The sequence below is a fragment of the Bombus impatiens genome, unplaced genomic scaffold (assembly GCF_000188095.3).
Source record: "Bombus impatiens unplaced genomic scaffold, BIMP_2.2 scf_1274, whole genome shotgun sequence".
NCBI lineage: Eukaryota > Metazoa > Arthropoda > Insecta > Hymenoptera > Apidae > Bombus > Bombus impatiens.
In genome coordinates, this window is record NT_177693.1 from 327,305 (window position 1) to 343,287 (window position 15,983).

General features: G+C 26.4%; 6 protein-coding genes across 7 annotated transcripts; 2 read left to right on the forward strand and 4 right to left on the reverse strand.

Annotated features, from left to right (window-relative positions):
- Positions 1-276: 276 nt before the first annotated feature.
- LOC100744268 (small integral membrane protein 8) lies at positions 277-949 on the reverse strand. The gene is made up of 2 exons (XM_003493594.3): positions 721-949; positions 277-608 (listed from the first exon to the last, which is right to left on the reverse strand). Exons 1-2 carry the CDS (start codon positions 820-822, stop codon positions 450-452), a joined length of 261 nt encoding a protein of 86 aa, XP_003493642.1. The 5' UTR covers positions 823-949; the 3' UTR covers positions 277-449.
- Positions 852-2,086, forward strand: LOC100744384 (U3 small nucleolar ribonucleoprotein protein IMP3). Its single transcript, XM_003493595.4, has 4 exons — positions 852-1,156; positions 1,242-1,556; positions 1,660-1,732; positions 1,818-2,086. The coding sequence occupies exons 1-4, from the start codon at positions 981-983 to the stop codon at positions 1,839-1,841; spliced, it is 588 nt and encodes a 195-aa protein (XP_003493643.1). The 5' UTR covers positions 852-980; the 3' UTR covers positions 1,842-2,086.
- LOC112213794 (DNA mismatch repair protein MutL-like) lies at positions 1,936-4,861 on the reverse strand. The gene is made up of 3 exons (XM_024371276.2): positions 2,474-4,861; positions 2,110-2,354; positions 1,936-2,050 (listed from the first exon to the last, which is right to left on the reverse strand). Exons 1-3 carry the CDS (start codon positions 2,867-2,869, stop codon positions 1,957-1,959), a joined length of 735 nt encoding a protein of 244 aa, XP_024227044.1. The 5' UTR covers positions 2,870-4,861; the 3' UTR covers positions 1,936-1,956.
- Positions 4,862-5,425: 564 nt separating this feature from the next.
- On the reverse strand, positions 5,426-12,183 carry LOC100744829 (phosphoglucomutase). 2 transcript variants are annotated; one of them, XM_012391892.3, is made up of 8 exons: positions 11,829-12,183; positions 8,202-8,481; positions 7,636-8,074; positions 7,363-7,565; positions 7,087-7,288; positions 6,811-7,003; positions 6,535-6,718; positions 5,426-6,450 (listed from the first exon to the last, which is right to left on the reverse strand). In XM_012391892.3, exons 2-8 carry the CDS (start codon positions 8,448-8,450, stop codon positions 6,226-6,228), a joined length of 1,695 nt encoding a protein of 564 aa, XP_012247315.1. In that variant the 5' UTR covers positions 8,451-8,481; positions 11,829-12,183; the 3' UTR covers positions 5,426-6,225. The 2 variants fall into 2 exon arrangements, with proteins under 2 accessions (XP_012247315.1, XP_012247316.1); XM_012391893.3 differs by lacking the exon at positions 11,829-12,183 and adding an exon at positions 9,529-9,659.
- LOC100744950 (sodium-coupled neutral amino acid transporter 9) lies at positions 9,783-14,670 on the forward strand. Its single transcript, XM_003493600.4, has 11 exons — positions 9,783-10,107; positions 10,238-10,449; positions 10,584-10,752; positions 11,072-11,130; positions 12,783-12,940; positions 13,014-13,178; positions 13,246-13,299; positions 13,364-13,543; positions 13,630-13,832; positions 13,904-14,008; positions 14,091-14,670. Exons 2-11 carry the CDS (start codon positions 10,283-10,285, stop codon positions 14,496-14,498), a joined length of 1,668 nt encoding a protein of 555 aa, XP_003493648.1. The 5' UTR covers positions 9,783-10,107; positions 10,238-10,282; the 3' UTR covers positions 14,499-14,670.
- A 24-nt stretch (positions 14,671-14,694) lies between these two features.
- LOC100745191 (ATP synthase subunit C lysine N-methyltransferase) lies at positions 14,695-15,848 on the reverse strand. The gene is made up of 5 exons (XM_003493602.4): positions 15,752-15,848; positions 15,542-15,643; positions 15,291-15,463; positions 15,026-15,214; positions 14,695-14,955 (listed from the first exon to the last, which is right to left on the reverse strand). The coding sequence occupies exons 1-5, from the start codon at positions 15,753-15,755 to the stop codon at positions 14,800-14,802; spliced, it is 624 nt and encodes a 207-aa protein (XP_003493650.1). The 5' UTR covers positions 15,756-15,848; the 3' UTR covers positions 14,695-14,799.
- Between the last annotated feature and the right edge of the window lie 135 nt (positions 15,849-15,983).

Here is a 15,983-nt window from a genome sequence, read left to right on the forward strand (position 1 = left end):
ATACCTAACTGTATTTCAAATTTTGGACTATCTTATATATACTGCCAAAATAACTTGAATATGCAATGAGAAAGTTAATTTTCTATGTATTTATATAAAATAAATGTAATACAGAAAGCAACTCATATTTTATAAAAACAATATATAATTTTGTCGAACTTATAAATACTACCAAATAATATTACACTAATGTACATTTATATGAGTTTTAAATTTTAAATATAATAAGAATTGAAAAATATAAATGTTTCAGCAGACTACTTTTAACAGGGGATATTAAATTGTTAAGTACATTTGTTTACATATCACTGAAATGTACATAGAAAAGGAGTAATAACTAATTAGCAATTAGTATTGAAATAAAATATATATAAATAATAATTGTGTATTTTATTTAATGTAAATTCTTAAACATATAATTGTTATTAATTCATATAAAATGTAACAAATTACATTGTCCACTTTGATGGTTTTTTTTTTAAATTAATTGACCCATCAGATGTAACTGCAGGATAATGATTTGTATTATCAGAATTATGTCGCATATAAGCCATATATCCTATACAACTAAACATTGCAATAGCTCCAAAAATCATTATCACTTTATTCTGGAAAATAAATTTAATTATTCTAATTTTATTACAATATATATTTATATTCAATTAGTCATATTGGTTTTTATAATTCCATTAATATTTTTAATTTTTGGAGTAATCTTACCGGCTTAACATATAATTCGTAATTAATTGCACGAAATAACATTGTACTCTTCAAGGAGCGTAAGCCATCTCCAGGCTCTGCTTTATGATTTTTCTTATCCATTATTAATTATTATGTCATAAAACTTAACAAATATCAGTTTTAATTCTTAATTAATACATCTAACCTTTTTAATCACTGAATAAAAGGGAATATATCTGGCCTCCTTTTATATGAAATTCTAACCTCTCTATAAAAACAAAATGTATTCGTGATGTTCTATGCGTGGTAGCTATAACAATTGCTTGATCGCAATAATCATGGTACGAAAATTAAAATATCACGAACAGAAGTTGCTGAAAAAGCTTGATTTTATATCATGGGAAGCAGATAATAATCTACATGAAGTGAAGATTTTGAAACGTTATCGAATACAAAAAAGGGAAGATTATACGAAGTAAGTCTATTGTTACATTACTAATTAAATAACGATTGTACTATATTCTTACGTTAAACAAATAATAAATTTTTAATTATTTCAGGTATAATAAGCTATCACGGGAAATTCGTGAATTAGGGGAAAAAATTAAAGGAATTGATGCAGATCATCCATTTCGAATAGAGCAGAGTGCATTATTGTTAGAAAAGTTATATATAATGGGACTTATAAATACAAAATGGGATTTGTCACTAACACAAAACGTGAGTGCAAGTTCGTTTTGCAGAAGACGACTGCCAGTTATTATGGTACGAAATAAAATGAGTCAAAATTTAAAGATTGCAACACAATTAATAGAACAGGGTCATGTTAGAGTTGGCATAGAAGTTGTAAAAGATCCAGCATTTCTGGTAACAAGGTATTAAATATAAATATTTTTTAATAATATAAATAAACAAAATAAAGCAATCAGCCCATAATTGACATATGTGACAATAATTCTTGTAAATATAATTTTCTAGGAATTTAGAAGATTTTGTTACTTGGGTAGATACGTCTGCTATTAAGAAACATGTATTGGAATACAATGATGCTGTAAGTAATAAATCCATATTTTATAATATTTTATATTTACTTAGATTTAACATATTCATTTACTTTATGTATTGTTCTGTTACAGAGAGATGATTTTGATATGGCATAAATCTAGTAAAGATATTAAAACCAAAATTTCTTAATTCTAATAACTACTATTAAAATTCTCATACGTAAAAAATAATTATATGTTCAATAAATCATTTAATTAATACCTATAGAACTTAATTGTCCTTAAGAACTGCTTTCTGATATTTTTGAGATTGTTTCATATGAATTTTTTGAAATATAACTTCACGCATTGTATCCATGTAATTACTAAAAAGAAACAATAAATTAAGAACTTTGAAAATATTCGTATATCACTAATTACTTACCAAAGATATAATATTGATTTCATAGCTTTTAGTATCTTTTTACGATGACCTAGAATATCTTTTATAATATAATCATCATTACTAGATGATACATATTTTATTGATGAATTTTTCTTTGTAAGCTTTAATATTTTTGTTTTTGGCATTTCACAATTAAATCTATCATCCAAATTATTTTTCGCCAATATGAAAGGTTTATTTTTATCATCAGATAAGGTAATATAATTCTCTTTTCTTTTAGAATCCTAATTAATGCATGTTGCGTTATTAGAAATTATGTTATTGTTTAAATTATTTTTTAATTTTAAACATTTAACTATAATAAATATTTATAACTATAACTATAATAAATATTTATATTTACTTTACGTAATAATTCGATATATTTTATCTTTTTAGTTACAGAGTAGTCGGTTTTGTTGTCATTATTATTGTTAGTTTTTTGTTTTCTATATGTATGCAGTTCCATTGGTATCACCGAATTTTTAGTAGCATTGTTGTTATTTTTAACAAAAGTTTTTTCTTTAATATCCGACGTATATTCATTTATATTCCCAGTTTCTTCAGTTATCGTATCGATATGTTCTATAATGTCTTCATCTTTTTCAATTTGTGATATATTATTTTCATCATTTAATTCACGAAAAGATGGTATTCCGATACTACATATAGATTGGAAGAGAGAATTGCAAGAAGAACAAAAACTAGAGTATTTTTCGTTAACATTTTCGTCTTCTATAATATTAAAAGAATTCTCCATTTTAGATCCCAAATCATATCGAACCGGAAATGAAAACGTTTAAAAAGGAAGCAATTTTATGTAATAATAATATATTCGTTTAGTAAAGATTGATTTATTAAAAATCATATTGATCGCATCACAAGGTATAAATTGTGAAATTTTTAATTATTCAATTTCAAATACATCCATATTTTTATTCAAGTTCAGGCTGTTTATGTTCTAGTATGCCATAAAAAAACTTTGTTTTAACAACGAACAACGCACGTATTTCATTATACAGAACTTACAGAAATAATATACCGCGTTTTAAGTGATAGATACCGTTTAAAAACATCTCTTATACTGGCGTTTGCTATTTATCATCGATTAAATAAGTATTATTTGTAAAAATATGGGTATTAATTACATAATTTTTCAAATAAAGGAGATGTTAGTAAACGAAAAAAATCCATACGATAATTTGACAATTAATAACTTTGCTTGTTTAAAATCTAAGATCACGTGTTTATGGAGAACCACTCATTCATATACCTACAATGAATAATTAGTATTTCAATATGATATACATGTTACATGTTAATTTACATTAAAATCGGCAGTCATTGCTGGTCTCTATGACACATTACCATATTACATATTCATGTTACATCATAAAATATGAGAAGTTTTTTATCTAAAAAGTAACTCAGTTATATTCGATAGGGTAGGTACATGTTAATTATATTTCAATTTTGTTGTATTAGACTTTTTTCTTACTTGCTTTAATGTATTGCTATTCATTATCAGTAATCAATGCTATGCAAATTAATAATGAAATGGCAAAGATGTGGAGTATAAATGAATTACTTTTCTTTTCACATATTTCTGTGACATAACTATGAAATAGAATGGGCGTTGCGTCGACTCAGGTCCCCAAGTATTCTCCCTCTTCCTTCAACTATTTACAAAATTCTTTTTGAAATTTTCTCAAAAAGTGCTGCAGTTACAATGTGTTCAAAATTTTCACCAATATATCAATACAGTATCATAATTTCATTTTATGGATACATTCCATTTCCATAAATATGTATTGCTGCATACTGCCATTACTTAAAACTTTATATGCAAATGTGAATAAATGTACGTAAGATGAATGATACACTTTTCATGAATATTTGATACCTTCATAAATTAAAATTTCAGAATCAGGTTTCAACAATGTTTTCGATTTCATACTTTTGTTTCCATCGCGAATATAATATTTCAAAACAGAAAAATAAAATAAAACACTTGAAAATATTACATTAATAGAAGTAACGCATACAGAATTATCGTTGCTTTTTTTTATCATAAGATATATAATATCTTTTCAATTGATCGTATCAGTTATAAATTTTGGCTACATGTACCAATTAACATTTTTATACTTTCCTCGCATTTACCACTTATACTTTCACAATCTTATTATTGATTTTACTTTTACAAATTTTTAGGCATATCCTATTCTATCAATTAATTTTAATAAGATATTCGGCATATTTTACAAAATTGTAAAATAAAACAGATTTATATAAAAATCATTTATATACCCATTTAATGCAATATTGTTAGAAATTATATTTATTCCACATCATTAACATGATATTATTATAATGTACCGAATACCTTATTGGCAGAAATTTTCAATCTACAATAATATATTCATAATTTCAAATTTCGTTAATTTCAAATTTCAAAATTCGTCATGATATCGAAAAATATCTCTTTCATGATTATTTGAAATTTGAAACAGCACTTTCTACATGCATCCCTGCTTTTTGTTTAATTTATCAATTTGTATATCATTTTATAATTAAAGGATAGAACAAAAAATGTATATCATAATTATTTTGTTTACACTATATAAATAAGTAAGAGATAGAACTAAATGATTATATTAGACAATATTTGAAATAATTATCAATATAAAGAATGGCTAGTAAAAATATACAGCAATAACGTAAAAAGCTAATAACATTTTTCATTGAACGAAATTGGCATTTATATACAAAACTAAATATTTAAAAAATATTTACTTTTGATATTTAATGTTTGTATCTTTTAAGCATTTTTACATAGAAAGAATTTTACAATATAGAATTTTGATAAATCAATTATAGATAATAAAAAATAAGTTACATGTTTTTAATATATTTTGTTGAAAATAAATGTTCTGTTTGATTATAAAAATTAACATTTTACAATTATTTACATCTTCACGTGTAACTTACATTGGATACAACTGTTTTTAAATAAAGTATTTTACATAAATTTTGTTATATCTTGTGCCTCCATTTACATAAATTAGATCCAAATAATAGAAATCATTTTTCTATTTTATAGTATTACAAAAACAATATTATGAAATTTATAACAAACTTCAAATCCTACTTCATTAAAACGAGCAACCGCCATCCTATTAAAAAAACAATCATAAAACAAATTAAAACATAGTTAAAAATGAATAATATAACATACTACTTTCAATTACGATTGAAGTTATATTTTTTTGTTAACCCCTCGATAAAAATTGTACAATGTCATATACCCAGATTCTTTATTACTTTACACATAAAAAGATTCAATCCTAAATATATTTAATATTTTTTATAATATAAAACAATTCTGTTGTAAAAATAATATTTAATGTAACCTACAAATTATCATTAAGCGAACATTTTTTATAAATTTATGCAACATTATACAAATAACGAAGGGTTAAACTATTTCCATCTTTATGCATGCTTGAACACCTTTGGCAAACAGTTCCACGTATAAAGATACGCGTGATCTTAGATTTATTACTGACTATACATTCTTTTAGATTTTTCTACACATAAGTATATTTTTGTTTTAGTAAACTATTTTTGAATATAACAACCATATCAAAGATTTTTATAGTCAAATGAAAATTTGAAAAATTTTATATAAAAAGATATGAAATACGCTGCCGTTCATTTTTATAATATTGGGTGTTTTGTTAAGTTATTTAATATCTAATAGTTGTACGCGCGACATTATGAATTATATCATTAAAACTTTTTTTGTAGTATTTTATGATTAAAACAAGTTCCATTACTACGATGAATATTCGAATATTTCATATCGAAATCATAAAAATATTACTGAATATTATTTCAATTCTATCTATATATTATACAATTTTAGGAAAAATGTTATCGAACTTGTGATTCACGTATTTATGCAACGATCTTTTGCGTAATAATTGCAATTCATAATGTCATTATACAAGGCATGACATTTCTCTTATTTAAGTTGCTTATAATGTAAAACAATCTCTTTTTTCTTTGTTTTATATATCTTTGTTAACGATAAACGATCAAGAATCATTAGTATTATGTAATCACGGTTGGTACATCACGACCAGTAAATTCTCGTAATTTACTTATCTCTAACGCAATAGTAACCAACGGTTTAAGAATGTCTTGAGCATCTTTGTTTAAAGATGCTGTATCATCTTCATAGCTATCAACATACACACGAATAGTAGCTCCAGAACTTCCCGTACCAGATAAACGGTAAATTATACGGGAACCATCTTGGAATAAAATTCTTAATCCCTGTTATACAAAATTGCATAGTAACCTATACTGTCACGATATATTGTTACTTTATGTGGAATTTGTAGAATCATAATACAATACCTGCTTATTAGCTTGGCTTCCATCAATAGGATCTATATAAGAATAATTGTCACCTAATTTTACAACATATGTTTTCCCTTCAGATGTTAATTTTGAACCCACAAACCCAGGTTTCTCCATTTCTGATTCAATGTGTTGCATCATTTTGTTTGCTGCTTCAGAATCACAATTTTCATAGTCATATCTGGTTCATATAGTATAAAATTATAAAATTAGAACATAACTTACAAAACAGAGTACAACAATTAATCATATACAATATAATAAAAATAATACCTTGTAAAGAAGTTCCTCCCATATATCTGCCAGTGATTTAATAATATATCTTCTACAGACTTCCCAAGACTTGCAATTACACTAAGCCATGCAAGAGAGGCCCATATTCCATCTTTTTCACGAATATGATCCGAACCCGTGCCAAAACTTTCCTCTCCACAAAGTGATAGATGACCAGCATCCATTAAATTACCTAATAACATAACATTATTAATAAAATATAATTTTATGTGTTTAAAATATACTGTAAAAACATATGCAAAAATTAATATGTACCAAAATATTTCCAGCCTGTGGGTACTTCATAAAGTTTAACACCAGTTTTTGCTGCAACTCTATCTATAGCAGCACCTGTTGGCATAGATCTAGCATATCCTTTAATACCAGTCTTTTTAAAATATGGTATTGAATTTAAGTTAGCAGCTAATACAGCTAATGAATCAGAAGGTGTAACAAAGAAAGCATTTTTGCCTAGTATCTGCAAAGACATTGAGCATAAATTTGCATTTTTCATGCTAGTTATTTTCTATACCAAATAAATACTTTATTTACCATATTTCTGTCTCCATCCCCATCAAAAGCAGCACCAAAGTCATATGGACCATTTTTCATAGCATTTACTAAATCTTTGGCATATGTTAAATTTGGATCAGGATGAAGCCCACCAAAATCTTCTAATGGAATTGCATTAACAGTACTTGAATCATCGACACCTAATTCATTACTAAATATTCGTTTTACATATGGACCAGTAACTAGAAATGATTAACTATTATTTAACAAATGTATCAAAGAATTAAATTTATTAATATAACTTTTACATACCTCCATTCATTGAATTGATAAGAACTTTAAAAGGAGGACGATTGTTACTTCCTTGTAATAATGTTTTGATACTAGAAAAGTCAAAGATATTTTTCATATGTTCTAAGTAATCATTCACAGAATCTATTATGTCTATTGTAAATGGATTTCCATCCACCTGAATTGTAGTACTTTGTATCTTGTCTATATCTATGGTTATATCAGGTATAATTTTATAATTCTTGAGCACTTTAGTAATCTCATAAATCTTATTTGTGACATTATCTGGAGCAGGACCACCATTTTCGCAGTTAAACTTAATGCCAAAGTCAGCATTGGGTCCACCAGGATTGTGAGATGCTGTTAGAACAATTCCTCCTAGAGTTTTGTATTTTCTTATTATAGTAGACACAGCTGGAGTCGAAAGTATCCCATTTTGCCCAATTATTAATCTTTTTACCTAATGCAACAAATAGTCATTTAAAATAATAAATTAAAATAATAAAATTAGAGATAATAGTTTTTTAATCAAATAAAAAAGCATATATATAAATGAACGAAATGTAAATCTAGTTTAAATAAATTACTCCATTTGCTGCAGCAATCCTGATGATCTTTCTAACCACATCTTTTCCATAATATCTTCCATCGCCACCAACAACTAACGTACTTCCAGGCAATTGTTCTTCTAGAGCTTGCAATATTGCTTGAATGAAATTTTCTGTATAATGTTCTTGCATAAATACCCTCACCGCTTTTCGCAATCCGGACGTACCCGGCTTTTGACCATCGTATATTCGGGTTTCTACAATTTTGCTCGACACTGCGTTTGACATCTTTCAAATATTACACTTAATGTGATATCCACTGAAATAAAATGGAATTATTTGTATCTGAACCCAAACAGGAGAGAAAAATCAGATTTGTGAATTTCATAACACGTCCTCGACGCTTGGTAGCAGACTGAACTTTGCCTACCAATGACACACAAGGGCATGGGTCAACCATCTTTAAAACATTGCGCCCGCGCTTTACCACTTGCTAATAATATTGTCTTTATGAAGAACATAGCTCTTCCAAGCGCGACATACTAATATTCTATACGGTATAAAATTGATAATAGAACATAAACATTTGATAATTTCAATGATTATAATTTATATCGATGTCTTTATTGATTCTAGTAGTAGCTTCCGGATAACGTGAATCCGGAAAATGGGTAAAAATGCTAAATTAAACGAGCCTTATCATTCTCGATTACTTTAAACAAATAAGTTTAAGTTGAGCGCATAAAAACTTCCTTAATAATATTCTCATTTATGAGGAACGATTCATTTAATAATTCTGATCCACGTGAATTTTATTCATATTCTTATTATTATAATTAAATAAAATATATTTATATTATAATATATTTTTTTCTGGGAACCACAATAGATTAAAATATACTACCACCATAATACTTAATTTGCACAAAATATTATATTGTATTTGTGTACTTTGTCTCTGGCAATATTATCCAAGTCGGCTACATTGTTGAGAATTATTTGGCCTATGAAATTTCTTTTATGTTAATCATTCTAAAAGATTTAGTAACGTGGGTTACTGATGACCACGGTAATTAACGTGTCAATAATAATTAATTAAATGCGTGATATTTAAAACTGGATGACTTTTATCTTAATTCTAGAATCTTGCGATTTTTGCTTTAAGATTTCCGTAAAATTATTGATGTATAAACTTGCAAAGAGTACTATAAATTAACAATTATGTTTATCAAATAATTATTTAGTGTACTATCGGTACAATAGGTTGATAGACAACATTTAAAAACTTAATTTTTTACATATTAAAATTATAGAGAGCGGATATATATATACACCCACATATACATACACACACACATATATACACCTAACGTTTGCGTAACTCAAAAATGAAGTTTGCTCTTTATATCACAGAAGAAATGAACTACTTTTCCAAATACGTTACGACATTTAAATTCGTTGTATCTTGTTATTCGGCAATTTTTTTTTCAAAATATACGAAAATGTAGAGAGAAAAGTCGAGTAAAAAGTACACGCACGCGTAGATGATGATTTACTTATTATGACGATCAGCATTAGCGAAGAAAAATAAGGAGGAGGGAGCTTATTATGTCAAGAATGCCTGATATAAGCACGCGATTTTACAAAACAGACGTATAGTTGTTTAAAACAACAGTTCTCCCTAAGTTTCGCTTGTGAAAGCTGTATTATAAATTGTATCATAGGTTGTATCATTGATAGTGTAATCACATAGTATCTCAAAAATAAGTGAAATTTTTTAATTAAATATAAACACATCTTTTGATTAATAATCAACGCTTTTAATATGCCTATACGAATTTTCAGAAATATAATAATATTATAAATAACGAATATAAGCAAAATTTGATTTTCAAAAAGTTTTAGTGTGAAATTTAACATTTGAACACACTGATAAACGTTGCAAGTAAGTCATTTTTATGGTAATTAAATTATCAATTAAAGATAATAAAAAATATAAATAATAAGAAAAATAATTTAAAAAATTAAAAATTGTAGGATAAATGGTTAATAACGCATATATTTTATTTTGATAGTTCCTCTTATATGGCGTGCATGCATATGCATAAATTAAATATAACATGTATAGATGTAAAAATGATTGGAAATCTTGTATTATACAGCATGATAGTGGATCTGAAAGTACACCTTTATTCTCTTCAGGATCTCATACTAGTATAGAACCCAGTATATTTCAAGATTCTGAAACCAGTGATTTAGACTGCACTCCTACAAATAGCTATTTCAAGTACCAATTTTTTCTTACTATCCTTTAACAATACTTCTTTTCATTATAAATGAAATAACATTACTTTTTCTGCTAAGTATCATTTTCAATATTATTATCAATGATAATCGCTTATTATAGTCAATTTTTCATAGGTATGGTAGTTTAGAAAGTTGTAGTCACCATTCTAACATTACTGTAGTACCAAAGAGACCACCACCCCTTGCTGAAAATCATACTTTAGTTACACCTTTAGTATTAAACATTTCCTCCTCCTTAAACGTAAGAGAAGACAGATGTTATGAAATCCATAATACTGATCTGGTGAGAACACCACAAACAATATAAAATTGCATGTTTCAATATATAATATTTATATCAAGGTTGGATACTTTGAAATAAAAGGAATAATATAGAATAATATAGAAAGAAATAATATCCATTATCTTTAGTTAAATTCTACTGCAATCATAAAATTCTACTTAGTACAAACATATTCTCACTTAAAATTTTTACTGATACTGAAATAGTTGTGAGAACTTATTGTAACATTTTTATTTTGTTAAATATATAGTAACATAAATACGAACAGCTATGTTAAATAAATTATAAATGAATTGTTATCTTAATTTTATTGCAATAGGAAGCTGAGGAAGCTACATGCAAGGATATTAAATCAAAACAAAGCTCTGTAGTCACAATGTAAGTAATAATATAATATCTAGTTCTTAATATCCAATGTTTTTTCGATATACTATTATGCAAAAATGTTTCTAAAATCTCATGCTTCACATGATTATCAATCAGCAAAAGAAAATTTTTGTTAATGTTGTTCTTGCATTAATAAATTTAGCATCAATAGTATAATATAGTATTAATTATAAATTATTAACAGCTATCATGTTATCATCAAGAAAGGGTTCTGGGTCAATTCTCTTAGTACAGTGTTCAGAAATCTAATCACATCCATAAATTTTTTGTTATCTCTTTGTAGTCGTATTTTTAGTAGGTTGATGATGAGAGAAAAATGAAATCTTGCATCAGAAATGCTTGTATGCATTTTGAACATGGAAGACTAACTTGTTTCTTATAAGCAATATATCATTTCCATCATCTTTCACCTCTCGTTTGATACATGCATATAAAAAGTAACTTGTATTTACAATAACATTTTTATGCTTTTTTATTACATATTGTTTGTGATCTTTTCTCTTCATTCACTAAATCTTCAATATAGCTCTGCAAATTAAAATTATGAACTCAAAATGTGAAAGCAAACAAAAAAATGTTTAATTAGGATAATATATTTAAACATCATCCGTTCTATAAATAATTCTTGACAAGTTAGATATTTCATTGTTGTAAACTATTATTACATACATCATATTAAGAAAACTTACCTATATAAATCGAAATTCCTTTCGCTAAGTTTCGTCAAAATAAGATCTCAAAGGATATTAAACTTGTTTTCATGATATTAATTTCCACTACTATTTATATAATGTTTCAATTAATGTTTAAAATCATATACACCATCGTTCGTTCTCACATCTTAAAAGCACGCACCTAATGCAGTAGCATAATAGAACAAAGAAACTTTAAATTATACATATTGATATGTTGCCTTTCTTCCATTTTAAATAAACAAAAAAGAGGGAAGAAGAATGTAAAAAATCAAAGCGGATGCATGATTTTAAGATATGAAAACGAAAGAGTATCAAACTAACATGGTTAACAGTTGCTCACGTTTCGACCACCATCGGGTGGTTGTGACGACGACGACTACACAGTATACTCACATAAGAAGGGGTTAGTGCTCCGTCGGTTGCCTGGGCAACAGACGGCCACCCGAAAGGTCAATGCCCGTAGCTGGTACCTAAGAAGAATAACGAGGGAACCACATGAGATGCTATGATTGAATATTGATGAACATTAATACTAAAATTATCAAAATTCTCAAAATGACCAATTCACAAAAATTATATAAATTTACAGAAGGAATTTTCTTATAATCTTCTGTAAAATTTCCTGACAATATACATATATCATTTTAGCCATTGGTAGTTCCAATATTAACTTAAACAATATTTACTACACTATAACCTAAATAAAGAATAAAAAGTTATGCAATTTATTTATAAGCACAACCAACACTATCATAACAAAATTTTAGATCATTAACCTACATATATTTTTCTTAATTTTTTTTTGTAACTACAACTTTCCATTTTTTAACTTTTAAGTACCTGTTTTTTTCTTTTTATATATTTTATATGACAGATTAAGTTAATAATTAATAGGAATCTTTAAAGAATATTATTTATTTGTAACTATATAATTTCATACCTTTATAGATTTTCAATTTGGAACACAATATTAGGCTCCTCCTTATTAACAATACCATGGGGTATTCAAATGGCTGGTTTCTTTCCTGGTATTATTCTAATATTTGTGATGAGTGGTTTATGTCTATATACTGCTTATTGTCTCCTACTTGTACATAAATATTATGGTACAAAATATTTAATTCTTTTTGTTTAGGGAAACTAATACAATAATATGTTTACAATAATTTAATGTTTTAGGTGGGCAAAAAGGAATAGAAGTAATTCAATTATGTCGGATATATCTTAACAAGTGGGCAGAATATGTTGCCAAAGCTTTTAGCATTACAGTTTTAATAGGTGCAACTATAGCTTACTGGGTTCTAATGTCTAATTTCTTATATAATACTGTCAATTTCATATATGGTAAATGTGCATAAATCTTCGCTTTTTATGTAAAATTCATTTAAAAAAATTGAATATTTTTTTATAGATAGTTTAGTATCCCAGTACTATACAAATGATAATATTTCATACACATCAGAAGGTAAGTATATTTTATTCATGATATATATTGAAAGATTAATGTCAATTATTTATTTTAATTCTAGTACTATGCCCAAAAAGAATAATCTATAATAGCACAAATTTAATAACTCGTGATTATACATATAATACTTTGGGACCAGTTTGGGATCTGTATAAAACAGTTCCTATTTTCCTTGGTTTATTAATATTTCCGTTTTTAAATTTTAATAGTCCCACCTTTTTTACAAAATTTAATTCTCTTGGTATGTATACAAATGATTTCTAGACTTAATATTTTTTTAAGTCACATTTGATTTATAAAATTATGATTTTTTTGTATGTGTCATAGGAACCATGTCAATCATATATTTAATTACCTTTGTTTTGATTAAGTCGTACTCATGGGGTATTAATATGAATGAAATAGAGTGGAACATAAGTTGGACGTTGAAATTTTCATTTCCTGCACTTTCTGGGATGTTAGCATTGTCGTTTTTCATTCACAACATTATAATTACTGTGATGCAGAATAATCATGATCAAAGTAAAAATGTAAATAATTTTACTTCCTTCTTCGCATAAATATAATTAAACTACTGAAAAGCTTTATCTTTTAATTACAGGGAAGAGATCTTTCAATAGCCTATCTATTGGTTACTCTAACTTATATTATAGTAGGTGTAGTATTTTACGTATGTTTTCCACTAAACAAATCATGCATTGAAGATGTAAGTAAAATATTAAATTAAGCATCAAAGTATAATACTCTTAGGAAAGAAAATAACAAGTAAAATTGAATCTTTTTTACAGAATTTGTTGAATAATTTTCAAAAATGGAATGGCTTAACAGTAGGTGCTCGAATTGTTCTTCTTTTCCAATTATTAACCGTTTACCCGTTACTTGCGTACATGTTACGTGTTCAATTACTTACATCAACGTGTAAGACATTTAATACAGGCTGTGTTATTCTAGTTAACGTTATTTTGGTATCTATATGCATTTTATTTGCAGTGTTTGTACCATATATTGGTACAATAATACGATATACAGGTGCCTTAAGTGGTTTTATTTATGTTTTTACTTTACCAAGTTTATTATACTTGGCAATTTTGAAACAACAAAAAAAATTGACAATATTTTCTATACTTTTACATACAAGTATTCCAATATTTGGATTTTTAAATTTATTAGCTCAATTTTTCATTGCAGAAAATTAAAAATGTTGAAACTTAAATTTGAAAAATTCCTAGTATTACAATACAGCTAAACAAATGAATAATTACGAAGTTGAAAATGTGTATGAACATAATTATGCTTGTTGCATAAATGTAAAATATCTAATTAATTGATAGGAATGCATATAGATATTAACATATAAATTTTATAAAAAGCTTATTTATTCGTTAGTCTGTCATTATCTACTTATGATATGTATCATGATTTATACAGAGTAATTTATTTATAATTACGCAATATTTACAATGTTTATAAATATTTTGAAATTCATATCTAATTATACTATTTTAAACTTTTTGAAATCTTATATATCCAAACTGTATCAACACCTTCACCAATTGTTTTTATTTCACTTATAGTAGGAAGTGGAAACCTACAAGCAATTATAACAGCATCTTCTTGTAGCTCTTTAATAAACTTCATTTCAACATCTTTCATCTGAAAATGTATACTACATTAATTACATTGTGCAAGAGAAGCTATATAAAAAATAATATATAAAATTTACCATTTGATCGACACCAAATAACACAACATTATCATACTTTTTTAAGTTATAATTCCATAAATTCTGTTTTATAAATTTTGTCTGTAAAGATGAACTTGTGATTAAAGCTTTTAGTCTAGAGTACCATACTAACCAAGGATTTAATTCAATTCCATGGGCTTTAAATCCTGCTTTTGCTGTCGCAAAGACCTATTTATAAAATTATAGTACTGTATTTGTATTTACTAACAATTCAATATTTACACAATATGAAGACAATATTTACTATACGCCCATCACCACTTCCAAGATCAATCAAAGAACCAGTACGTCCTTCTAAAGCTTGCAATACATTTCTTATTTGCTGAGACGTAGCTGGTACATAAGGCAAACATATTTTGCGAAAGGCAGGACTCACAAATGGAATACATATCACACTAATAGCTGTCGCAATGCCTCCTAAAAGATAATATAAATGAATCACATTTATGGAAGTTAATATAATTACATTTTGTAACATATTTTCTATTATACTACCTGTTATTCCAATAAGATACAAGCCAAGTTTCGATGCCTTTTGCGGTATTTTTTGTGATGGATTGATATTATTAATTATGTCATTTATTTCATTAATCTCTGCTAATTAAATTGACATAAAATTAAAATTTGCAAATGTAACATAACATTTGGAAATAAATTTACAAATCTTAAAATTTTATTTTATGATTTGTAATTCATGAATCTTACACATTTTGTATACTTGTATAGTTGTCAGCAATATAAAAATTCTTTATTTACTTTATAACATACACAAACAGTGCAGTTTGTAACATGCAGTGAAATACTAACCTCAAAACACGTTTGCATACACATTGCGTATCTACCTTGAAACATCACGAACATAGTTATGAAACAAGTTCAATATATTTGGCGCGAATTTTAAACGTTATAAAATTCTAGTGTTTTAATTTATACCAAT